The sequence below is a fragment of the Pristiophorus japonicus genome, chromosome 2, assembly GCF_044704955.1.
Source record: "Pristiophorus japonicus isolate sPriJap1 chromosome 2, sPriJap1.hap1, whole genome shotgun sequence".
Lineage (NCBI taxonomy): Eukaryota > Metazoa > Chordata > Chondrichthyes > Pristiophoridae > Pristiophorus > Pristiophorus japonicus.
In genome coordinates this window covers 162,809,196-162,835,184 of record NC_091978.1, presented here as the reverse complement: position 1 = coordinate 162,835,184, position 25,989 = coordinate 162,809,196, and the positions used below count along the sequence as shown (strand labels likewise).

Below are 25,989 nucleotides of genomic sequence, written 5' to 3'. Positions count from 1 at the left end.
CTGGTGAGACCGCACCTGGAGTGTTGTGTACAGTTTTGTTCTCCTTACCTAAGGAAGGATATACTTGCCATAGAGAGAATGCAATGAAAGTTCACCAGACTGATTCCTGGGATGGGGGAATTGTCCCTTGAGGAGAGATTGAGTAGACTAGGCCTATATTCTCGAGAGTATAGAAAAATGTGAGGTGATCTCATTGAAACATATAAAATTCTTACAGGGCTTGACAGAGTAGATGCACGAAGGATGTTTCCTCTGGCTGGGCAGTGTAGAACCAGGGATCACAGTCTCAGAATAAGAGGTCGGCCATCTAGGACTGAGATGAGGAGAAATTTATTTAGGGTTATGACCCTTTGGAATTCTCTACCCAGAGGGAGGTGGAAGCTCAGTCGTTGAGTATATTCTAGACAGAAATCGATAGTATTTTGGATATTAAGGGAATCAAAGGATATGGGGATACTGCAGGCAAGTGGAGTTGAGGTAGATGATCAGCCATGATCTCATTGAATGGTGGAACAGACTCGAGGGCCATATGGCATACTCCTACTCCTATTTCATATGTTCTTATGTCTTTATGATTGCGTTGATATCCTGGCTTTGACTGAAATTTGGCTTATGGGTGCCGATACCTTGTCCCTTACTGAAGCCTCCCTGTCTGGCTGTACTTTCCATTACTTGTCCCAACCAAACTGCTGGAGTGGTGGTGTGGCCCATATCACTAAATCACACCCTGGTCTCTCCTCCTACTCTTCTGATATCTCCTCCTCCTTTGATCATTGCGCCTTGTTCCAAACATCTCACCGTTTTAAAATCCTTGCCTTCTGCCCCCCTAGACTCACCAGTTTTTCACTGAGATATCCTCTGCTCCTCAGCTGCTGCACTGAGTGACTCTTCTTCCTTGGTGATTGCAATTTCTATCTCAGCTCCCTTTGTCCTCTCTCTTTCTTTACTTGCTTACCTTTCTTCCCTCTTGCCACATCCAAGCTTATCTTGTCTATGAGACCCATCTCCTGCTCCCTTGACTCCAATCCCAGTAAAATACTAACCGTATAGCTTCCCTTCCTGGTCTCCATGATAGCTGATATTGTACACAGCTCCATCTCCTCAAGTCTCTCTTTCAAAACAACCATTATCAACCCTTTCTGAAAAAACCCACGCTCAACTCCAGTATCCTTTAGCAACTACCACCCCATATCCAATCTCCCCTTCCTCTCTAAAGTCTTTGAACAAGTTTTTGCCTCCCAAATCTATGCTCATCCTTTTCTAACTGCATGTTTGAATCTCTCTAATCGGGTTTCACCTCAGCCATGGCACTGAAACAGCTGAACCAAAGTTACAAATAAAAATGGCCATGGTGCAATATTGATCCTCATTGTCTCCAACCTCTCTGCAGCTTTTGACTATGTCAACCACACCATTCCCCTCCAGCACCTCTGCTCCATTATCCAGCTCAGTAGGATTGCCAACCCCTGGTTCCACTCTCACCTATTTGATTGTAGCCAGAGCATCCCTAACTTTGTAATTTCCTGTAGCCCTACACATCTACCCCATCCCCCCACCCCCACCGGAACTCTCTGGTCTTCTAATTCTGGCGTAGTGGCCATCTCATCCCCCTTGTCCTGCCACAGTCACCAAAGCTCCATGTTCTGAAATTCTATCTCTAAACCCCTCCAGCTCTCCAGCTTCTTCTACTTTTCTAAGACCCTCAAAACCTACTTATTTGACCGTTTATATTCACCCTTCCTAATATCTCCTTCTTACCCATTTTTTTCTGATGACCCATCTGCTTTGGTACACTTTTCTATGATAAAGGTGCTATATAAATGCAAGTTGTTATTGTTGATGTTGTTGATTTCTTTCTTCATTCTCTATATGAATTGTTCCACTTCAGATATCTTGAATTTTGACGAGGTTTGTCAGTTTATAAAGTAAATCTGCACTTACCAAAACTGTTTTTTCCCAGACCGGAGTGGTAGAATCAGAGTATGAGGTTTCCAGGTAATCGAGTGATAAATGCACTGCTCTGAACCGTTCCCTAATCTATGAGGATTACGGATAAAAAAATTCCGGATTAAACCAGGTAGGCTGTACTGCTTCACTATTTTACTGCAAGACCACACCAGTGATTACTGGACCTTTTAAATTTGAATTTTTTTTTCAGGAAGACACAAATATTTTGTTCAGAATAAGGTAAGTTTTCTAAATAACACAAATGAAATTCAAAATACTTTTCATTTACTGACCTCCTAAACCTGGTCTCAATCGGTTGTCATAGCCATCCAGGAGTCGGTCAAGAATTCTGGTAAAGATGGTAATGTTGTCCCTCGCTTCATCTTCCACTGAGCCAGGCTGCCCTGTTCTGAATTTAAAATTGTACATATTAAAATGCATGCTATGGCCAGCAATTCTTGCAGTCATATTACAGTAATCATACACAAAAAGATGTTAAGTTTTCAACTAATGATATGTATGCAAAATGTTTTACTACCAATGCAATATGCAATAAAGCTCTGCAATACAGTTCTGTTATCACTAACATAAGGGTCAGGGTCATGAGATGAGAGTAATATCTCTCTACTCAATGTGAATATAATATTACATAATAAAATACCAGAGGAAAATATTTCCGTTTACTGTAACAAAATCGTAAACATGCGCTTTTGCAAATGTGTTTCTGAATTTTCTACAAATACTGCACAGGAAATATTTGCCCTTGATTACTCCTCGCCACACCACCACAAAACAAATCAATTCGATCAATGTATATACAGTTACAGTTTCACAACTATGTAATTACAACATCTGATTAAAGCAAGGTTGTGCCAAGTTCTTCAGGAACATTAATCCAACATAATACTGGAACACTTGTTGAGAATACAAGTATATAAATTGTGACATTAAGGCCGACAATATCTTGAGAGCTGCTCCCGCTCGGCCACCATAACTTCATCAGAAATGTGGCACAAGCCCCACCGTAGTTGCTTTGGGAATGAGGGATCTATTTTCAAACAGTTGTCTCAGAAGACACGTGCAAAGTTACGCCTGGGCCGAGGTAAGGGGGGGGGTGGGGGGAGAGAGATGGAGTGGTGGAGGGTCTGGGCAGCGACCGAGCAGGGGGAGCGGTCTGGGCGGTGGCTGAGGTGAGGTGAGGTAAGGGGGGGGGGGGGGCGGGAAGGTCCGGGCGGGGGTCCAGGCAGCGGCCGAAAGGAGGGAGGAGGAGGAGGAGGGGAGTCCAGGTGGCAGCCAAGCGGGAGCGAGGTCCCGAGGCGGCCGAGTTAGGTCCCGAGGTGGGCGAAGTCACAAGGCAGCCGAGGTAGGTTCCGAAGCGGGCGATGTCCTGAGGCGGCGAGGTCCAGAGGCGGAGCAGGGGAGTCCGGCGGCGGGTCCATATTTCGGAATATTTTCTGGATTCCGGACGACCCCGCCACGGATCAGCCCAGTGTCTGGATTCCAGAACGTTCTGAATTTCGGAACTCCGGATTTCGGACATTCAACCTGTATTACTTTGCTACAATTGAGCTATTCAATAATTTTGTGTTTTGCTGGTATCTGCAGAAGTCTTTTGCATTGCAAGTGCCAAATTAACATCCTTCATGTTTTCACAAGTGAGTTCTCTTCAGCAGGATAACTGAACTTATTCACGGAAAAATTGGATGCTGGCTTTGAGACACAATCAAAAAAGATATACAAAGGACTTGAGCAATCTGTGAGTGGAAAAAAAGACTTGCATTTCTCTAGCGCCTTTCATAACCTCAGGACATCCCAAATCGCTTTACAGCCAATGGAGTACTTTTGAAGTGTTGTAATGTAGGAAATGCAACGGCCATTTGCACACACAGAGCTAATAACCAGATAATCTGTATTTTTTAGTGTTTGGTTGAGGAATAAATAATGGCCAAGATACCGGGAGTACTCCCTTGCTTTTTGTCGAATAGTGTGATGGGATCTTTTACAATTACCTGAGAGGGAAGACGGAGCTTCAGTTTTATCCAAAGGATGGCAACTCCAACATTGCAGCACTACCTCAGTACACCATTGATGTGTCAGACTAGATTATGTGCTAATGTCTCTGGATGGTGCCTTCATGAAACATGGAAGAATGCTGGAATAGACAACTAATCTCCAATAATAATACGGAAGAAATTTAAATTCTCAAGTTGGGACACCAACAGCAGCTACTTTGATGTACCATTCAGGTAAACCCTTTTCCTGTCAGTTAGATCTCAATGGGCTCTCTCAGGGTGGGACTGTACAAACCACAGCAGGGAACACATTAGCCATGTGAGGCAGATGGTGGTCTTTCGACACACCGACCACCATCCAATAACCTGCTTCATCAGGACATTGGAAATTCCCATGCTAGTAGGTAGGCAGGAAACACCCAGATGCATATTTAGTATGATTGATTTGCAAAACATATGCAATCATATTGGGCACATTTGACAAAGAATGTTGGTTCTCTCTTCAAGTTGCTCATCAGGTTGGTATGAAACTTGCACTCTCCTCTGCTGTGCTTTGAATTTCTGCCATTAACAACCCCATGGTTTAATGCGCCCTTTTTTCATGGGTTCTATGACCATCATCTTGTTCTGTGACTGAGATGATTTCTGATCAGGTGCCACCCTGTGAAGGATCCTTCAAATGAATAGTTCCAAGGATGTTTGGCAATTTTGTAAATCTGTAAATAGAAAAAGTTCACATGTTATTGGACTATGCATCATTTTAAAACATTATACATTAATGACATATAGTATTTTAATCTGTTGTTACAGATATCCTTCATGTACTAGATATCACATACGATATTCAACTTAAAAATGACTGATTGCACTTAAAATTAATTACACTGTTAAGTATTTAGGTTTAACAGTTTAAGTAGATATCTAGTTAATACTTATCTGTCCCATGAAATAAAGAGCTTATTTTTCTTATTTCTGTCTCCATTGTTGTTTTTCTCCTTCCATTATAGTTTTTCCAGTCCATTTCATATGCAGTTTTGTAGCCTTCAATGTGTTAACTCTTTACTCTTCTGGATAAAATTGTTTTCGCATATTCAGGTAGAAGCTGACTTATCCTGCGTCGGTTGCAAAAGAGAAATCAATTTGTCCACATAAAGGTTGCACATGCATCTGTATCCAAATAATGCACAAATTTAATGTAATTCAGTAGTCCACTGCACTGAAGTTTGCTAGTGAGAATAAAATTTGTTCTGAGCACTGATAGGCTACACATTTTAAGATTCACAATGTGCAATATGAGTAAAGTAGACCTGCAACCCTCTAGCTCTATAATTGGCTAAAAAGGTGCTATTTCAATACCAGCTTAAAGCATTTACCTCTGTATTAAATCTACATTAGAATATGAAACTGGCATTAATACTGCCCAAAGCTGCTTTTATACCTGAACTGCAAGTTACCAATTGGTAAATCTATGTAAAACCAGACCTTGTAGACTTTTAGCAAACAACAATTCCTGTTCTCTCAGCTAATATGATCATAATGATTTAATGATCTATTTAGTAATTATTTGTAGCATAATCAAGTTACATGATACTAATAACCTGTCAAGCATCTAAACCCCACAAAAATCATAATTAACCAAGCAATTCCACTTCAGGCAGATGTATTCAGAGCTACATTTAGATCCATTTTTAGTATTCGCCATTTGATAGTGAGGGTGTTGTGCTCAAATAAGCCCAATTACATTGCAGGATTTACTTTGCAGACCATTTGTATAGTTTCTTTCTGCTGGGCTCCCAATCTATGTTTTGCAAATTAAAAAATATATATAGATAATTATTTAGCAATGTGACAAGTGAAACTTCGCATTTGAAATTTTGCATTGTTTATTTTGGATGGTTGGAAGGTTGAATGTCTTTCATTTATGGAGGTGAGTTTCTGCAGAGCTTCCCTCGCTTGTCTGCCCTAATGTTGGCAGAAGAGCTGCGGACATCCCAGAAATATGATGCAAACCCTGGCAAAAATTTATCCCTGCGATAGAAAAAGCGAAAATAAAACCAGGACGGTCGAGAATGAGTTAGTTTAAAGAAAGGACCGTACCAACATTTGTGTAAGGAGGCAACATCTGGATAAAATAAAATATGAATTTAGACATGAGTCAATGAAAATTTTCCCAGAAATCCATAGAAAAAATACAAATAAGCCTGACCTCAGAAAATCAGCCAGTTTCAGGGGTACAACACAGGGCAGACACAAAGCCCACTCCTCTGCATTTGTCTGGATTCCATCTGAGTAAACAAACCCAGCAATGGTATTTAAGCAGGAGGCCTTTGGTAAGGGTAAGTACTGTTGCCGACATGTTTGGCAAAGAAGGAAAGATGCAAATAAGATTAACTATTTCTCAATATGAGCTCAATATAAATTCCTTCCACTACCATGAGGGAAGAGTCAGTTCATGTGCAAATTCTTCTCCCTAAAAATGTAGTATAATTTGTATTAATTTTGTTCAGAACTTTGCATTTTGTACCTCCAGCTATGCGGGACTTATGAATGGAATTGTAAAGCAGATTAGTTACTATCTATGACTTTTCGATTGCCGAGAAAATTAGTATTTTCTAGCAGTGCAGCCAAAAAAATCACATCACGGTGTGTCAGAATGTGCCCATCCAGAACCACCAATGTAGATCCTACCAAAGTTTATTGGGTCAGGGGAAGGTTTTACATGGAAATGGCAATGTCTGCATCACCAAAGGTACATCTAGGACACCTGTCATTGTGGAGAGGCCAGAGCGTTTAGTGTAAGTAGCCAGTTCTAGGGAGAGAGGTACCAAGGAAGAAATTATAAGTGATCCCTTTGTAAGGGGGCTTCTTTAAAAAAACATTTTTTTGAAAGAAATATTTATTTGGGGACCCGAGCCACAATCCCAACCTGGTTCAGGTGGCCTTATCTCTACCATTTGGTGGTATGTATACCAGATCTCCTAATTTTCTGCTCTTCCGCCACATATCCACCAACATCACAGCAAGAGAACACCAGAAGAGCCATGGATTTTCAGCCCCAATCTGTTTACTCTGCACAATGAATCATCATTCACAAAAGAGAGTGAATTTAATGTCGCAGTACAGGCGAGAGTAGAGATATTGGATAGGATAAAAACAGATAGAAAGGAGCTGCTAAATAGGTTGGCATCACTCAAAGTTAGCAAGTCACTCGATCCAAATGGGATGCATCCTAGGTTGCTGAAGGAAGCAAGAGTGGAGATAGCAGAAGATCTGACTACAATCTTTAAATCCTCCTTGGATATGGGAGTGATGCCAGAGGACTGGAGGACTTGAAATGTTACATCTCTATGAAAAAAAGGAGAGAGGGATAAATGCAATAACTACAATCTAATGTCAGTAATGGGAAAACGACTAGAGATAATTTTCAAGGACAAAATTAATTCTCACTTGGAGAAGCATGGGTTAACAAAGAACAACCAGCCTGGATTTGTTAAAGGAAAATTGTGTCTGACTGAGATGATTGAGCTGATGTGAGGCATTTCATGAAGTACCTCATAACAGACTTATTCAGAAAGTAGAAACACATGGGGGTGGAAATTCGGTCATGCCTCTGTTGGGGCGGAGTGGTAAATTTTGCATTGGGAAATGGGTTGCGTCTCCAACCGCAAAATTCACCAGCTGGGCCCTGAGTGCTACACTTCCTTTAGGGCGCTAGGCTGGATGAGCAACTGAAAATGCCGAGCAAAACAGCTGGCCTCGGTGCAAAAAAAAATCTGAAAAAAACCCACCAAAAACATTCCCAATACATTACTGACACCACATCAACATTAATCGAAAATATAAAAAAATAACAATCACATTTACCTCAGGTCGACATTACTTCACTCATTGCGGCCAGTACAGCTCAGACTGCCAGCTTTCACAGGCGATCCCACTAGGGCATGCTATGGGGTGCTATGGATTGGGTGTGAACCAAATATCGAGGCGGTATTGCACCCAGGGGTTTTGCACACTGGCTCACCTCTCCCGGGTGGTACTGTTCTGTGCCCCCACAAACCCGGCACTGAATGACCCAGTGAGGCATTGGAAGCTGGCCGGCCGCCCGGAAAGGACAAACAGAAAGGAAAAGGAGATGGGGTATCACTGTTAATAATAGGTGAGATCAGTGCATAAGTGAGAAATGATATTGGCTCAGAGGATGAGCATGTTGAATCAGTTTGGGTGGAGGTAAGGAATAATAAAGGGAAAAAGTCACTGATGGGCGCAGTATATAGCCCCCCTAACAGTAGCTACACTGTTGGCTGGAGTATAAATCAAGAAATAATGGAGTCTTGTAATAAAGGAACGGCTATAATCATGGGCGATTTTAACCTTCATATTGATTGGACAAAGCAAATTGGCCAGGGTAGCCTTGAGGAAAAGTACATAGAGTGTATCTGGGATAGTTTTCTTGATCAATACATTGCAGAACCAACCAGGGTACAGGCTATCTTAGATCTAGTACTGTGTAATGAGGCAGGATTAATAAATGATCTCATAGTAAAGGATCCTCTAGGAATGAATGACCATAACATGGTTGAATTTCAAATTCAGTTGAAGGATGAGAAAGTTGGTCCTAAATTTAAATAAAGGAGACGACAAAGGTATGAGGGAACAGTTGCCTAAAGTGGACTGGGAAAACAGACTAAAGTGTGGGATGGTTGATGAGCAGTGGCAGACATTTAAAGAGATATTTCATAACTCTCAACAAAAATATATCCCAATGAGAAGGAAAGACTGTAAGAGAAGGGATAGCCATCCGTGGCTAACTAAGGAAATAAGGGATGGTATCAAATTGAAAACAAGGGCATACAATGAGGCCAAGACTAGTGGGAGTCCAGAGGATTGGGAAATATTTAAAAGCCAGCAAAGAACAACTAAAAAAATGATAAAGAGAGAGAAGATAGATTATGAAAGTAAACGAGCACAAAATATAAAAAGAGATAGTAAGCGTTTCTACAGGTACATATAAAGGCACATGTTCGGCGCCGACGTTGGCAAAAGTTGTAAACAATAAGAACTCGTTGATACGGAGGCTAATGGCTGTCGCAGTGCGGGCAGGTACAGCAGGAGCGGTGAGGTCGGGGCGAAGCAGCAGCAAGAGTTCGTAGAGGATGTGATTAGGGCCCAGGAGAGGCAAGAGTTCGGGGCCCGGAAGAGGCGAGGGCCCAGGGGCAGCACAAGCCAGTCCACACTGCGATATGTGTGCGCACTAGGTCCGTGCAGCAGAGCAGGTCTCCAGTAGTCTTGGTTAATCCTTGCCACTGGACCAAGACTTAGCTCTGTCAAGCCCGTGTGGTGGCTGGGGTGCAACGGCAACCACATCTTTAAAAAAAATCCACGCACAGGCATCTTCCACCCTTCAAGATGTAGTTTGGGACCTGGAATATCATTGAAACACCTGTGAACTCATCCCTTTTCGGCGTGGAAGCAAGTTATCCTTGTTTCGAGGGACTGCCTATGAAGATGATGACATATAAAGGAAAAGAGTGGCTAAAGTAAATGATGGTCCCCCTAGAGGATGAGACTGGGGAATTAATAATGGAGAACAGGGAAATGGCAGAGATGTTGAACAAATATTTTGTATCAGTTTTCATGGGAGAAGACACTAAAAACATCCCAATAGTGGATAATCAAGGGGCTATAGGGAGGGAGGAACTTAATACAATCACTATCACTAATGAAGTAATACTGAGTAAACTAATGGGACTAAAGGCAGACAAGTCCCCTGGACCTGATGGCTTACATCCTAGGGTCTTAAAAGAAGTGGCTGCAAAGATAGTGGATGTATTGGTTGTAATCTACCAAAATTCCCTAGATTCTGGGGTGGTCCGAAGGATTGGAAAACCGCAAATGTAATACCCCTATTTAAAAAAGGAGACAGACAAAAAGCCGGAAATTATACAGCAGTTAGCCTAACATCTGTCATTGGGAAAATGCTGTAGTCCATTATTAAGGAAGCAGTAGAGGGACACTTGGAAAAGCATGATTCAATCAAGCAGAGTCAGCATGGTTTTATGAAAGGGAAATCATGTTTGACAAATTTGCTGGAATTCTTTGAGGATGTAACAAACAGGGTGGATAAAGGGGAACCAGTGGATGTGGTGTATTTGGATTTCCAGAAGGCATTTGATAAGGTGTCACATAAGAGGTTACTGCACAAGATAAAAGCAAGCTCATGGGGTTGGGGGTAATATATTAGCATGGATAGAGGATTGGCTAACTAACAGAGAACAGAGAGTCGGGATAAATGGGTCATTTTCCGGTTGGCAAACAGTGGCTAGTGGGGTTCCGCAGGGATCGGTGCTGGGTCCTCAACTATTTACAATCTATATTAATGAATTGGATGAAAAGACCGAGTGTAATGTAGCCAAGTTTGCTGATGATACAAAGATGGGTGAGAAAGCAATTTGTGAGGAGGTCACAAATAATCTGCAAAGTGATATAGACAGGCTGAATGGGCAAAAATTTGGCAGATGGAGTATAGGCCCCAAGTTTGCACATGATTTGCTCCTGATTTTTAGGAGCAACTGGTGTAGAACGGAGTATCTTAGAAATTGGAATTCTCGTCATTTAGTTTGCTCCAGTTCTAGTCAGTTGGAACAGTTTCACTTTGGAACAGAATTTTTTTTTCAAAAGGGGGCGTGTCCGGCCACTTACGCCTGTTTTCAAAGTTTCGGCAGTGAAAACTTACTCCAAACTAACTTAGAATGGAGTAAGTGAAGATTTTTGTACGCTCGAAAAAACCTTGTCTACACTTTAGAAAATCAGGCGTAGGTTACAAATCAGGCGTAGGGAATGGTGGGGGGGGGGGGGGGGGGCGGGGTTTAAAGGGAAGTTTACAAACATTAAACACTTCAGTTTTACAAATAAAGAGCCATCATCAATAATAAATGATAAATACATCAATAAATCAACCAATAAATCAATCAAAAAAATTAATAAGAAATAATGTTTTTTTTTAAATCAATAAATAAAACATTTTCTACTTACCGACTGCAGCACCGGGAGCACTCCAACAGCGTGCTGGAATGCCCCCCCCCCCCCCCAGTGTGTCTCTGTCAGTGTCTCTATCTCTCTCTCTGTCTGTGTGTCACTCATTCTCTGTCTGTCAGTGTTTGTGTTTCTGACAGCGAGGGGATGGGGAGGAGGGGGGTAGAGGGAGAGAGGGGGGGAGCAGGGGGAAGGGGGAGGGGGAAGGATGGGGGAGAAGGGGGAGGGGGGGAGAAGGGGGAGGGATGGGGGAGAAGGGGGAGGGATGGGGGAGAAGGGGGAGGGATGGGGGAGAAGGGGGAGGGATGGGGAGAAGGGGGAGGGATGGGTAGGAGTGGGGGAGAAGGGGATAAAGGGGAGAAGGGGGAGAAAGGAGATGGGGAGGGGAAAGGAGATGGGGGGGAAAGGAGATGGGGGGGGAAAGGAGATGGGGGGAAAGGAGATGGGGGGGGAAAGGAGGTGGGGGGGAAAGGAGATGGGGGGGAGAAAGGAGATGGGGGGAGGAGATGGGGGGGGATGGGGGGGAGAAGGAGATTGGGGGGTGGGGGAGAAGGAGATTGGGGGGTGGGGGAGTAGATTGGGGGGGGAAAGGAGATTGGGGGTGGGAAAGGAGATTGGGGGGGGAGAAGGAGATTTGGGGGGAGAAGGAGATTGGGGGGGGAGAAGGAAATTGGGGGGGAGAAGGAGATTGTGGGGGGAGAAGGAGATTGGGTGGGGGGAGGAGATTGGGGGGGGGAGGAGATTGGGGGGAAGGAGATTGGGGGGGGAAGAAGATTGGGGGGGGGGGAAGAAGATTGGGGGGGGGGAAGAAGATTGGGGGGGAGGAGATTGGGGGGGAGGAGTTTGGGGGGGCGGAGATTAGGGGAGAAGGAGATTGGGGGGAAGGAGATTGGGGGGAAGGAGATTGGGGGGGGAAGGAGATTGGGGGGGGAAGGAGATTGGGGGGGGAGGAGATTGGGGGGGGAAGGAGATTGGGTGGGGAGGAGATTGGGGGGGAAGGTGATTGGGGGGGTGGAAGGAGATTGGGGGGGTGAAGGAGATTGGGGGGAGTGGGGGGGAAGGAGAAGGGGGAGGGAGGCTGAACGGGCCGGGCCCGAGACTTCGGGCAGGGCCCGTCCCCAGCACCAGATTTATAGGCTGGGTCGGGTCAGGGCGGTGGTGGGAGGGAGGTCGGTTCGGTTCGGGTCGGGGGGAGGGAGGGAGGGAGAGGGAGGTCAGGTCGAGGGGAAGGAGGTCAGGTCGGATCCAGTCCGGAGGCGATGTGGGGGGAGCGGGTGTCGGGTCCGGTCCGGGGGCGGGGGGGCGGGTGTTGGGTCCGGTCCGGGGACAGGGGGGGGAGCGGGTGTCGAGTCGGGTCCGGTCCGGGGGAGCGGGTGTCGGCCGGGGGTGGGGGGGGGAGCGGGTGTCGGGTCCGGTCCGGGGGCGGGGGGGGAGCGGGTGTCGGGTCCGGTCCGGGGGCGGGAAGCGGGAGTCAAGTCGGGTCGGGAGGAAGCAGGAGCTGGCCGTGGGAGGCGCCTTATGCACGCAGCCCCAGTGAGGCCATTCGGCCAGGGCTAGGGGCTGCGTGCTTCGGGCCCCTCCCACACATTTTCGGGCACCTGGAGCTACTGCACTTGCGTGCCCACTGTAGCGCGCATGTGCAGAGATCCCGGCACTGTTTTCAGCGCAGGGACCTGGCTCCGCCCCCTACAGCTCCTGCTGCGCTGCGCCGAGGGCCAGAGGACCTGCAGGGAGGTGGAGAATACGGAGGGTTTTTTTAGGCGCACTTTGTGGCGTGATAAACGGGCGTCCAGGTCGGGACTGCGCCGTTCTAGGCGCAGCTCGAAACTTGGGCCCACAATGTGGGAAAATGTGAGGTTATCCACTTTAGCAGAAATAATAGAAAAGCAAATTATAATTTAAATGGAGGAAAATTTCAAAGTGCTGCAGTATAGAGGGACCTGGGGGTACTTGTGCATGAAACACAAAAAATTAGTATGCAGGTACAGCAAGTAATTAGGAAGGCAAATGGAACGTTGGCCTTTTTTGCAAGACGAAGAGAGTATAAAAGCAGAGAAGTCCTGCTACAACTGTACAGGGTATTGGTAAGGCCACACCTGGAGCACTGCGTACAGTTTTGGTCTCCATATTTAAGGAAGAATATACTTGCATTGCAGGCTATTCATAGAAGGTTCACTAGGTTAATTCCGGAGAGGGGGTTGACATGAAGATAGGTTGAGTAGGTTGGGCCTATACACATTGGAGTTCAGAAGAATGAGAGGTGATCTTATTGAAACACATAAGATAATGAGAGGGCTCGACAAGGTGGATGCAGAGAGGATATTTCCACTCATAGGGGAAACTAAAATAGGGAACATAGTCTCAGAATAAGGGGCCACCCATTTAAAACTGAGATGAGGAGGAATTTCTTTTCTGAGGGTTGTAAATCTATGGAATTCACTGCCCCAGAGAGCTGTGGATTCTGGGTCATTGAATATATTTAAGGCAGCGATAGGGATAGACAAGATTTTTGAGCAATAAGGGAGTAAAGGGTTATGGGGAGCAGACACGAAGTGGAGCTGAGTCCATGATCAGATCAGCCATGAGCTTATTGAATGACGGAGCAGGCTCAAGGAGCCAAATGGCCTCCTCCTGCTTCTTATGTTCTTATGTTCTTAAATGCTTTCTGTCTCCATTACCGCCCCTCCGGGGCAAAAACAGAGGCAGCAACAAGCCAAAAATCCAGCCCATGGTATGAATGGATGGTGATAACTTGGTATGTAATTGGCTAAGGAATCGGAGGCAGACTGTAGTAGTCAACTGATGTTTTTCTGGCTGGAGGGAAGTATGCAGTTGGGTGCCCCAGGGGTCAGTGTTAGGACCATTGCTTTTCTTGTTATATATAAACGACATGGACTTGTGTATAGGAATACAATTTCCAAGTCTGCGGATGAGACAAAGCTTGGCAACCTAATAAATAGTAAAGAGGATAGTAACATACGTCAGGAGGACATAGACATACTGGTGAAATGGGTAGGCACATGGAAGATGAAATTTAATGCAGGTAAGTGTGATGGGATGCACTTTGGGAGGAACAATATGGAGCGGTAGTATATTCTTAATGGTGCTATTTTGAAGGGGTTGGAAGAGCAGAGGGATCTGGGGGTACATATTCACAAATCTTTGAAGGTGGCAGAACAAGTTGATAAAATAGTTAAGAAAGCATATGGGATACTTGGCTTTGTAAATAGTGACACCAAATACAAAAACATGGAAGTCGTGCTAATTCTTTATAAATCAATGTTTCAGGGCCTTAGCTGGAGTATTGTGTATAATTCTGGGCTCCACACTTGAGGAAGGATTTCAAGGCCTTGGAAAGAGTAAAGAGGACGTTTACCAGGATGATACAAGGGATGAGGGACTTCAGTTACGTGGAGAGATCGGAGAATGTAGGATTGTTCTTCTTAAAGCAGAGAAGATTAAGGCGAGACCTAATAGAGGTGTTCAAAATTTTATGGGATTTTGATAGAGCAAGTAGGGAGAAACTTCAAGTGGGTCGATAACAAGAGGTTCTAGATTTAAATATCTGACAAAAGAACTAGGAGGGGAAATTAAAAGATTTTTTTTATAGAGTTGTTAAGATCTGGAACACACTAACTGAAAGGATAGAAGGAGCAGATTCCATTGGAACTTTCAAAAGGCAATTGGACATGTACTTAAAGAGGACTAATTTGCAGGGTTATGGGGAAAAGCTGAGGACTAAATTGGGCAGCTCTTTCAATGAGTCGACACAGGCATGATGGGCCGAATGGCCTTCTTTTGTACGATTGTATGATTCTAGGATTTATTTGAAGGACTCTACTAGCCAAAGATTAGCAAATAAATTCAATGTATCACTTGCATGTAAGAATTAAGTTTCTGAGAACATAAAAGGTTAGTTCCATTGAGAGAATAGGCTTCAAACAAAAGAACAAATGCTATGATAATAGATGGAGATAATAGATGAGCTTATCAGCAATAAGCTGAATTAACTAGACTTTAATAAATCTTGTGATTCAAAATTGAAAACTTGTCAGTTATACATGGTGCCTAATCTAAACTAATCTTGTTGACATTATGTTAATCTTGGATATTAAGCAGAATACCAACTTGTTTTAAGTAAAGCCAGCTGATGCTGAGTTACTGCGATACACTTGATCTGCCTTTGTAACTTCAGGTATTAATTCTATCAGTTAACAGTATCTATCTATGTTACCCAATGAATGAAAACAAAGGACTCAAATGTGGTTTCCTGTTACTGTGGCATCTCGAGACTGCAGTATATGTCCCCTCAGGACACATCAACACAGGCCAATTTTAGAACCCAGGAATGTAATTATTTTCAAAATGGAGTGTGTAATCAATTTATCATCACGGTCTTCTTTGCCCCTTCCATTCCACTGATCCTCTTCCAGTGTCTCCTTCTATCACTGATCTACTATTGGTTAATGATTGGTTTCAGGGTACAATGGAAGTGGAGATCATTTCAATACCCAATAGTATTCCCAGAATCTCTTGCTCTGTTTCTTTTCTCAGGACAGAGCAGGAGGGGTATTGGAAATAAACTATTGGCTTTAGAAGTGTATGCAGCAGTATAAAATATTAGCATCAATGAAGATGCAACTGAATATAGATGGACTATTGGCAGGGTGCAGGAGTAGCATTATTGATAAGGGACGATACAATAGTTACAGAAAGAGTGAAAGCAACAAGGGAAAAAGCTAGAAATAACTTTGGTTAAAATGATAAGCACACAAAGTAAAAACCACCAACTGTCCAACTCAAGTTAACAGGTAGAGAGAAAACTGTCTACTCAAATAAGGAACTGTAAACTAAAATTACCTACCTTGTTGATCTTCCTTCATTCTTCAAATGATAGCATTCTTTGCACACCATGGGATGTGACCAAACTTGGTTGGTTTTGGATAGATTACATGCTGAGTGTGCCCATGAAAATGTATATATTTCTCTCATGCTGGAAGCTACTCCCGACCTGCACAACTCCCAGGACCCATATCATAGTTCATTTGTTACCTAGAGCTAGGTCTACCAATGTTGCCCTAAAATTCCTAACCAGCCCCTAAAGAAATCCAGAGGGGATGGTTGGGAGAAATTGTAGTTTGTAAATGATGCTAGCATTTAAAGAATATTGAAGACTCTACAAGTTAGTACAGCTTACTTTCCTTGTTACTTGTATCCTTCACTTACTGTAGGTACCATTTCAAAGTAACAGCAACTTGGGAGGAATGGAGGGCCTCGACATGATAATCATGATCCCTGCTGCCAAAATAGATCCAGTAAAAATGCTGTTTTGGATTTAAAGGACAATGCCCATTTAAATGTATGACGGGTACTACACATAGCAGCTTTGTGATGTATGGTAGCATAGTCATTATGTTAGTGGATCAGTAATCTAGATGCCTGGATTACAATTATCTGGAAATATGAGTTCAATACCCAACATGGCAGCTGGGAAATATAAATTCAGTTAATTAAATAAATCTGGAATAAAAAGCTAGCATCAGTAATGGTGACCATGAAACTATGGCATTGTCGTAAACACATTTGGTTCATCAATGGCCTAAAGGGAAGGAAATCTGCTATCCTTACCGGTCTGGCCTATATGTGACTCCAGACCCACAGCAATGTGGTTGATTTTTAACTGTCCTCTGAACTGGCTTAAAGTCACTTGGTTATACCAAACCGCTATGAGAAATTGTAAGAATAAAACCGGACAGACCATTTGGCATCGACTTGGGCACCGGATTTGGACACAACAAAGATACACGCAGCCCAGTTGACCCAGCACGAGCATCTGGAGACTTCTGCCAAAATTGGGTGAGCTGACCCACAGACTAGTCAAGCAACAGCCTGACATAATCATACTCACACAACCATAACTTTCAGCCAATGTCCCTGACTCCTGCATCACCATCCTTGGGTATATCCTGAGGTGGTGGCACAGTGGCATACAGTCAGGAGGGAATGAGCCTGTGAGTTCTCCACATTAACTCCGGACCCCATGACGTCTCTTGCATCAGGTCAAAATTGGGAAAGAAAACCTCCTCATGATTACCACCGATTGCTCTCCCTCAATACTCCTCCATGTTGAACACCACTTGGAATAAGCACTGAGGGTACCAAGGGCAACGAATGTACTCTGGGTGGCCGACTTCATAGAATCAAAAAAGTTTACAGCACAAAAGGAGGCCATTCGGCCCATCGTGTCTGCACCAGACAAAAAAGAGCTATACAGTCCAATCCCATTTTCCAACTCTTGGTCCGCAGCCCTGCAGGTTACGACATTTCAAATGCATATCCAAGTACTTTTTACATGCAATGAGGGTTTTGCCTCTACCACCCTTTTAGGCGGTGAGATCCAGACCCCCACCTTCCTCTGGGTGAACAAAATTCTCCTCAATTCTCTTCTAATCCTTCGACCAATTACTTTGAATCTACACCCCCTGGTTATTGATCTATCTGCAAAGTAAAATAGGTACTTCCTATCCACTCTTTCTAGGCCTCTCATCATTTTATACACCTCAATTAAATCTCCCCTTAGTCTCCTCTATTCCAAAGAAAACAATCCCAGCCTATCCAATATTTCCTCATACCTAATATTCTCCAGTACTGGCAACATCCTTGTAAATCTCCTCTGTACCCTCTCTAGTGCGATCACATCTTTCCTGAAATGTGGTGACCAGTAAGCATGCGATGGCCGAACTAGTATTTTATACAATCACATAGGCAATCCTTTGGAATCGAGGAAGACTTGCTTCCACTCCCTAAGTGAGTTCTTTGATGGCTGAACAGTCCGATATGAGAGCCACAGACCCTGTTACAGGTGGGACAGACATTCATCGAGGGAAGGGGTCAGTGGGGCTGGTTTGCCGCGCACTCCTTCCGCTGCCTGCGCTTGACCTCTTCACGCTCTCAGCGTTGAGACTCGAAGAGCTCAACGCCCTCCGGGATGCACTTTCTCCACCTCGAGCGGTCTTCGCCCAAGGTCTCCCAGGTGTCAGTGGTGATGTTGCATTTTACCAGGGAGGCTTTGAGGGTGTCCTTATAACGCTACCACTGCCCACCTTTGGCTCGTTTACCATGAAGGAGCTCCGCATAAAGCATTTGCTTAGGGAGTCTCGTATCCGGCATGCGAACTATGTGACCTGCCAGTGAAGCTGATCGAGTGTGGTCAGTGCTTCAATACTGGGGATGTTAGCCTGGATGAGGACACTGATGTTGGTGCGCCTGTCCTCCCAGGGGATTTGCAGGATCTTGCGGAGACATCGTTGGTGATCTATCTCCAGCGACTTGAGGTGCCTTCTATACATCGTCCATGCCTCAGATCCATACAGGAGGGCAGGTATTACTACAGCCCTGTAGACCATGAGCTTGGTGGTAGATTTGAGGGTCTGGTCTTCAAACACTCTTCCTCAGACAGCCGAAAGCTGCACTGGCACACTGGAGGCGATGTTGAATCTCCGCATCAATGTCTGCCTTTGTTGATTAGAGGCTCCCGAGATATGGGAAATGGTCCACGTTGTCGAGGGCCTCACCGTGAATCTTGATGATTGGAGGGCAGTGCTGTGTGGCGGAGACAGGCTGGTGGAGGACCTTTGCCTTACGGATGTTAAGCGTAAGGCCTATGCTTTCATATGCCTCAGTGAATACATTGACTATATGCTGGAGTTCAGCCTCTGAATGTGCGCAGACGTAGGCGTCGTCCACATACTACAACTCAAACGACAGAGGTTGGGGTGATCTTGGACCTGGCCTGGAGGCGGCGTAGGTTAAACAGCTTCCCACTGGTTCTGTAGTTTAGTTCCACTCCAGCGGGGAGCTTGTTGATTGTGAGGTGGAGCATGGCGGCGAGGAAGATTAAGAGGGTTGGAGCGATGACGCAGACCTGTTTGACCCCGGTCCGGACGTGAATTGGGTCTGTAATGGATCCGTTGGTAAGGATCACGGCCTGCATGTCATCGTGAAGCAGGCGAAGGATGTTGACAAACTTTTTGGGGCATCCGAAACGGAGGAGGACGCTCCATAGACCCTCACGGTTGACAGTGTCAAAGGCCTTTGTAAGATCGAAAAAACCCATGTATAAGGGCTGGCGCAGCTCCCTGCATTTTTCCTGCAGCTGTCGCGCTGCAAAGATCATGTCTGTTGTGCCCCGTAGGGGACGAATTCCGCATTGTGATTACGGGAGAAGCTCTTCGGCAACAGGAAGAAGTCGACTGAGGAGAACTCTAGCGACAACTTTCCCAGTGGCTGATAGCAGGGAGATTCCTCTGTAGTTGCTGTAGTCGGACTTGTCCCCTTTTTAAAAAATGTTCACAATCACTGCGTCTCTGAGATCTCCCGGCATGCTCTCCTCCCTCTAGATGAGAGAGATGAGGTCATGTATCTGCGCCAACAGCGCCACTCCGCCATACTTTAGCGCTTCAGCAGGGATTCCATCCGCAACCGTAGCCTTGTTATTCTTCAGCTGTTTTATGGCTTTGCCTACCTCGTGCAACGTTGGGGTTTCACTGAGTTGGTGGCGGGTCGCATGCTGCGGGATGGAGTCGAGAACACTCAAGTCAAAGGCAGAGTCTCGACTGAGGAGATCTTCAAAGTGCTCCTTCCATCGGGCCCTGACAGCCTCGGTGTCCTTGCTGAGTGTTTCACCGTTCTTGGCCAGGAGTGGGGTGGGGCCTTGGGAGTTTGGACCATAATTGGCCTTAACTATAGTGAAGAATCCTCGCATATCGTGGCTGTCGGCTAGTTGTTGTATCTCCTGTATTTTATACACTTCAAGCATAAACTCCAAGCTCTTATATTCTATGCCTCAACTAATAAAGGAAAATAGTCCGCATGCCTTCTTAACGACCTTATCTAACTGTGCTGCTACCTTCAGGGATCTGCGGACATGAACTCCAAGGTCCCTCTGTTCTTCTAAACTTCTTGGTTTCCTACTATTTTATGGGGGTCAAAATTCCCCTGTTGTGCGCTTTCTGTTAGCGCATCCGGGGGGTGCTAACGGGGCAGAAAGAGTTTTCGCAAAACTGCGCGGGAGTTACCAAAGGCGCAAAACCAGTAACACCACGTCGTCACTGTTATCGCCACGGGTCACTACGCTTCTGGTGATGACATCATCGCCATGCGCGGTGACTCCTTTTCGCCCCGCAGTAGAAATTGGGCATCGTCCCGTGAGGCTGCCGCGGGCGATGTGAGTGCCAGCCTCGCGGTTGACGAACTGGCCCGCACTTCACTTGCGGAGTGAAATTTAAAGGGGAGATACGCACCACATGCCACCTTTTCTTTTGCCGACTTACCTGTCAGGCCTTTCTCTGCTGATTTTGCAGGTTCCGTGCCACGATTGTGTAGTCTGGCACTCTGTTCCAGTGCCAAGTTGCGGCCATGGCACCCCACATTCCCGGTGGCCTCGTGGAGACCCATCAAGAACCGTGCAGAGTTCGCAGCATCCCTCCCCTTTAAAGGAAGGAGAGGGCCCAGGCAACGCGTTAGCGCGACACGGAGAAGCTGCATAGCGCTCCGTCTTGTGATGCTTCGTGCCCCCGAGCCCGTCCCGTGAGGAAGTGGAGCGCCGGTCAGTGCGCTCCACTTGCTATCAGGGCAGTGATCCCAATTTAGGTCGCAGGACGCTACCGGATTTCGCCTCATTGTGTCTTCCCTTGTGTTGTTAGCCCTCCGCAAATGCATTACCTCACACTCCTGGAGTGTATACCATTTGTTGCTTTTCTGCGCACCTGACCAGTCCATTGATATTTTCCTGCAGTCTACAACGTTCTTCCACGCTATCAACCATATGACTAACTTTTGTACCTCTGCAAACTTTTCAATCATGCCCCCTACATTGAAGTTTAAATCATTGATATATAACCACAAAAAGTAAGGCACCTAATACTGAGCCCTGTGGAACCCCCCTGGAAACAGCCTTCCAGTGACAAATACACCCGTCGTCCATTACTATTTGTTTCCTGCCACTGAGCCAATTTTGGATTCAACTTGCCACTTTTCTTTGGATCCTATGGGCATTTACGTTTCTGACCAGTCTGCCATGTGGGACCTTGTCAAACGCTTTTCTAAAATCCATGCAGACTACATCAAACCTCACCGACCCTCCTTGTTACCTCCTCAAAAAATTCAAACATGCTAGTGAGATATGACATTTCCTTTACAAATCCATGGTGATTGTCATTGATTAATCCGTGCCTTTCTAAATGACGATTAATACTGTCCCTCAGAATTTTTTCCAATAATTTGCCCACCACCGAGGTTAGGCTGACTGGCCTGTAATTATATGGTCTATGCTTTCCTCCCTTTTTAAACAACAGTACATTAGCAGTCCTCCAGCACCATGCCGGTAGCCAGAGAGCATTGGAAAATAATGGTCTGAGCATCCACTTGCTCCCTTGCTTCTCTTAACAACCTGGGATACATTTCATCCAGGCCGGGCGATTTATCTCTTTTCAACGATGTTAAACCCCTTAATATTTCCTCTGTCACTATGTTTATCTCATCTAATATTTCACACTCCTCCAACTCAGCTACATTGTCTGCATTGACAGATGCAAAGTATTCATTAAGAACCATATCCACGTTTTCTGCCTCCACACACAGGTTACCTTTTTGGTCTGTGATAGACCTACTCTTTCCTTAGTTATCCTCTCGCTCTTCATGTATTTATAAAAAATCTTTTGTGTTTTTCTGGATTTTATTTGCCAATTTTTTTTTCATGCCCTCTCTTTGCTTTCCTAATTTGCTTTTTAATTTCAGCACTGCACTTTCTAGACTCCTCTAGATGTTTGCAGCATTGAGCTCTTACTTTCTGACAAAAGTTTCTCTTACCCTATTCTGTCTGCTCCTCAACATCCAGGAAACTCTAGATTTGGAAATCCCAGCCTTTTTCTTTGTGGGAACATATTTGCTCTGAACCCTCACTATCTCTTTGTGGAATACCTCTCACTTCTGATTTCAATGTCCATCACCAAGAGTGGCTCTGGAGCACCAATACCGACTGAGCTGATGGACTCCTGAAGGACATAGCTGCCAGACTGGGCTTGCAGCAGGTGAGAGCACCAGCACAAGGGAAACACCTACTTGACCTTGTCCTCACCAATCTATCTGTCGTAGATGCATCTGTCCATGACTGTATTGGAGTGACAACTGCATAGCCCTTGTGGAGACGAAGTCCCATCTACACACTGAGGACACCTTCCATCATACTGTATGGCACTACCACCGTGTTAAATGGGATAGATTCAGAACAGATCTGGCAGCACAAAACTGGGCATCCATGAGGCACTATGGGACATCAGCAGCAGCAGAATTGTGCTCCACCGCAATCTGTAACCTCATGGCTCGGTATATTCCTCACTCTACCATTACCATTAAGCCAGGGGTCCAACCATGGTCAATGAGGAGTGGAGAAGAGCATGCCAGGAGCAGCAGCAGGTGTATCTAAAAATGAGATGGCTATTTAGTAAAGCTACAATGCAGGACTACATGCATTCTAAACAACAGAAGAAGCATGCTACAGACGGAGCGATACCATCAGATCAGATCAAAGCTCTACAGTCTTGCCACATCCATCGTGGACAATTAAATATTTAACAGGAGAAGGAGGCGCCATGAACATCTTCATCCTCATTGATGGCGGAGCTCAGCACGTGAGTGCAAAAGACAACGCTGAAGTGTTTGCAACCATGTTTAGAAAAGAAAAAGACTTGCATTTATATAGCACCTTTCACAACCATCGGATGTCTCAAAGCGCTTTACAGCCAATAAAGTACTATTGAAGTGTAGTCACTGTTATAATGTGGGAAATATGGCAGCCAAATTGCACACAGCAAACTCCCACAAACAGCAATGTGATAATAAACAGAAAATTTGTTTTTGTTATGTTGACAGAGGGATAAATATTGGCCAGGACACCGGGGATAACTCTCCTGCTCTTCTTTGAAATAGTGCCATGGGATCTTTCACATTCACCTGAGATTCAGACGGGGTCTCAGTTTAACTTTTCATTCGAAAGACAGCACCTCTGACAGTGCAGCACACCCTCACATTGCACTGGAGTGTCAGCCTAGATTTATGTGCTCAAGTTCCTGGAGCAGGACTTAAACCCACAATCTTCCGATTCAGAGGTGAGTGTGCTACCAACTGAGCCGAGTGGATGATCCATTTCGGCCTCTTTCTAAGGTCTCCACTGTAAAGTCCTTACTCTACAGTATGAAACCACACGAGGCACATTCTGGGGACGAGGCACATTCTGGGGACGAGGCACATTCTGGGGACAAGGTCACTCTGTGACCATAACTCTTTATTCACAGGACTCCAAAGACGATGACCCTGCGTGGGACCTCCCTTTTTATACCTGTGTGATCAGGTAAGGAATGTCTCCCACAAGTTCACCCCTTGTGGTCAAGGTGTGCATCTAGGTTGAGGGTATACAGTAATGCAGTGGTGTTACATTGTGGTTACATACATGACATCACCTCCCCCTCCCCCAAAAGTCTTATTGGGATCATAGGTTTAGTCTTTCAGGTGGTCTACGCTCCCTCGTGGAGCGCCGCAGTTGGGGCTCTGGTTGTTGGACACTGACGTGAGTGTCTGTCACCTGTGGTGATTCCGGCCTGTCCGGGCTGACCGCAGGGACTGCGGATTCTTCTGATTGTTCTTGTTGCTCGTTCACTGGCAGTGTTGTGAGCTCCATCTCATGGTCTTCTTCAGGTTCCTCTGTGTCGATGCTGAACCTTTTTTTAAAAACTTGGTCCAGATGCTTACATGGTAAAACTGACTATTGTTGAGTTTTACCACGATGACCCTATTCCCCTCTTTGTCAATTACAGTGCCCTCAAGCCATTTGGGCCCCATGGCGTGATTGAGGACAAATACAGGATCATTTATTTCTATACATCTCCCCCTCGAATTACGGTCATGGTACTCGTTTTGTGACTTGCGCTTTCCCTCAACCATGTCGGACAGGACTGGGTGAATGAGGGATAACCGAGTTTTGAGTGTCCGTTTCATTAGTATCTCTGCGAGCGGGGCCCCCGTGAGTGAGTGCGGTCTGGATCTATAGGCCAGCAGGAGACGCGATAGGCGGCATTGTAGCGGGGGGGGTCCTTGAATCCTGAGCATACCTTGCTTAATGATTTGGTCCGCACGTTCCACCTGGCCATTGGAGGCCGGCTTGAACGGCGCAGTCCTGACGTGGTTGATGCCACTGCCCGACATAAACTCTCAGAATTCATAGCTTGTGAAACATGGACCATTATCACTAACCAGGATGTCCGGCAAGCCATGGGTTGCAAAGATCGCATGTAGGCTTTCCACGGATGTGGATGACGTGCATGAATTCAGAATGATGCACTCGATCCATTTCGAGTACGCATCTACCACAATAAGGAACATCTTTCCCATGAACAGGCCCACGTAGTCAACATGAATGCGTGACCATGGCCTGGTGGGCCAGGGCCACGAGCTGAGCGGAGCCTCCCTGGGGGCATTACCCAGCTGGGCACACGTTTTGCGCCTGCGAACACAGTGTTCCAGGTCTGAATCAATTCCAGGCCATCAAACGTGTGACCGGGCAATGGCCTTCATCAGCACAATGCCTGGGTGCTTGCTGTGGAGTTTCCTGATAAATACCTCCCTGCCCTTCTGGGGCATAACTACCCGCTGCCCAATAGTAGGCAGTCGGCTTGGATGGAGAGCTCATCCATCCGTCTGTGGAACTGTCTGACCTTCTCAAGGCATGCTCCGTGTGCGGGCGTCCAATCCCCAGTCAGGACACATTTCTTAATCAGCGATAGGAGGGGATCTCTGTTTGTCCAGATTTTGATCTGGCAGGCTGTGATGGGGGAGCCTGCGCTGTCAAAGGCATCGACAGCCATGACCATCTCAGCGCTTTGCTCCGCTACCCCCTCAGTGATAGCCAGTGGAAGCCTACTGAGCGCGTCAGCACAATTTTCAGTGCCGGGCCGTGCCGGATGGAGTAGTCATAAGCAACCAGCGTGAGATCCCATCGCTGTATGCGAGCTGATGCATTGGCATTGATAGCCTTGCTGTCTGACAACAGGGATGTTAATGGCTTGTGGTCCGTCTCGAATTTAAACTTCCTACCAAAGAGGTACTGATGCATTTTATTACACCATAGACACATGCAAGCGCTTCCTTCTCGACCATCCCATATTCCCGTTCTGCTTGAGAGCGTAACCTGGAGGCATAAGCCACAGGTTGTAGTTGACCCTCAGCGTTGCCCTGCTGCAACACGCGCCCAACCCCAAAGGACGATGCATCACATGTCAGAACCAATTTTTTACAGGGGTCGTATAGGGTCAACAACTGGTTTGAACAAAGTAGGTTTCGCGCCTGAACAAAAACCCATTCCTGACAGTCCTCCCAAAACCATTTGCAACCCTTATGCAGGAGCACGTGTAGCGGCTCCAACAACATGCTCAAGTTTGGCACAAAGTTCCCGAAATAGTTCAACAGTCCCAGCAATGAACGCAACTCCGATGTGTTGCAGAGCCTGGGTGCTCGTCGAATCACCTCTGTTTTGGATTCGGTGGGCCGAATCCCATTTGCAGCAACTCTCCTGCCTAGAAACTCAACCTCAGGAGCTAAGAACACACATTTAGACTTCTTGAGTCGCAGGCCTACCCGGTCCAGTCGGCGTAGCACCTCCTCCAGGTTGTGGAGGTGTTCCTCGGTGTCTCGATCCGTGATGAGGATGTCGTCCTGGAATACGATCGTTCCAGGAATGGATTTAAGCAGGCTTTCCATGTTTCGTTGTAAAATTGCAGCCGCTGATCGAATGCCAAACGGACACCTTTTATATACGAACAGTCTCATGTGCGTGGTGATGGTGGTTCAGTAGTTTAGATTCGTCGGCCAGTTCCTGGGTCATATAGGCTGAAGTGAGGTCCAACTTGGTGAACTGCTTGCCGCCTGCCAGCGTGGTGAAGAGGTC

General features: G+C 45.8%; 1 protein-coding gene across 1 annotated transcript in view; it reads right to left on the bottom strand.

Moving 5' to 3' along the window:
• gabra2a (gamma-aminobutyric acid type A receptor subunit alpha2a) overlaps positions 1 to 25,989 on the bottom strand; it is a 555,326-nt gene that overhangs the window by 300,757 nt on the left and 228,580 nt on the right. The window contains exon 3 of the mRNA XM_070863123.1: positions 2,241 to 2,356. Coding sequence (XP_070719224.1) covers positions 2,241 to 2,356 — 116 coding nt within the window. The remainder of the gene's footprint in view (positions 1 to 2,240; positions 2,357 to 25,989) is intronic.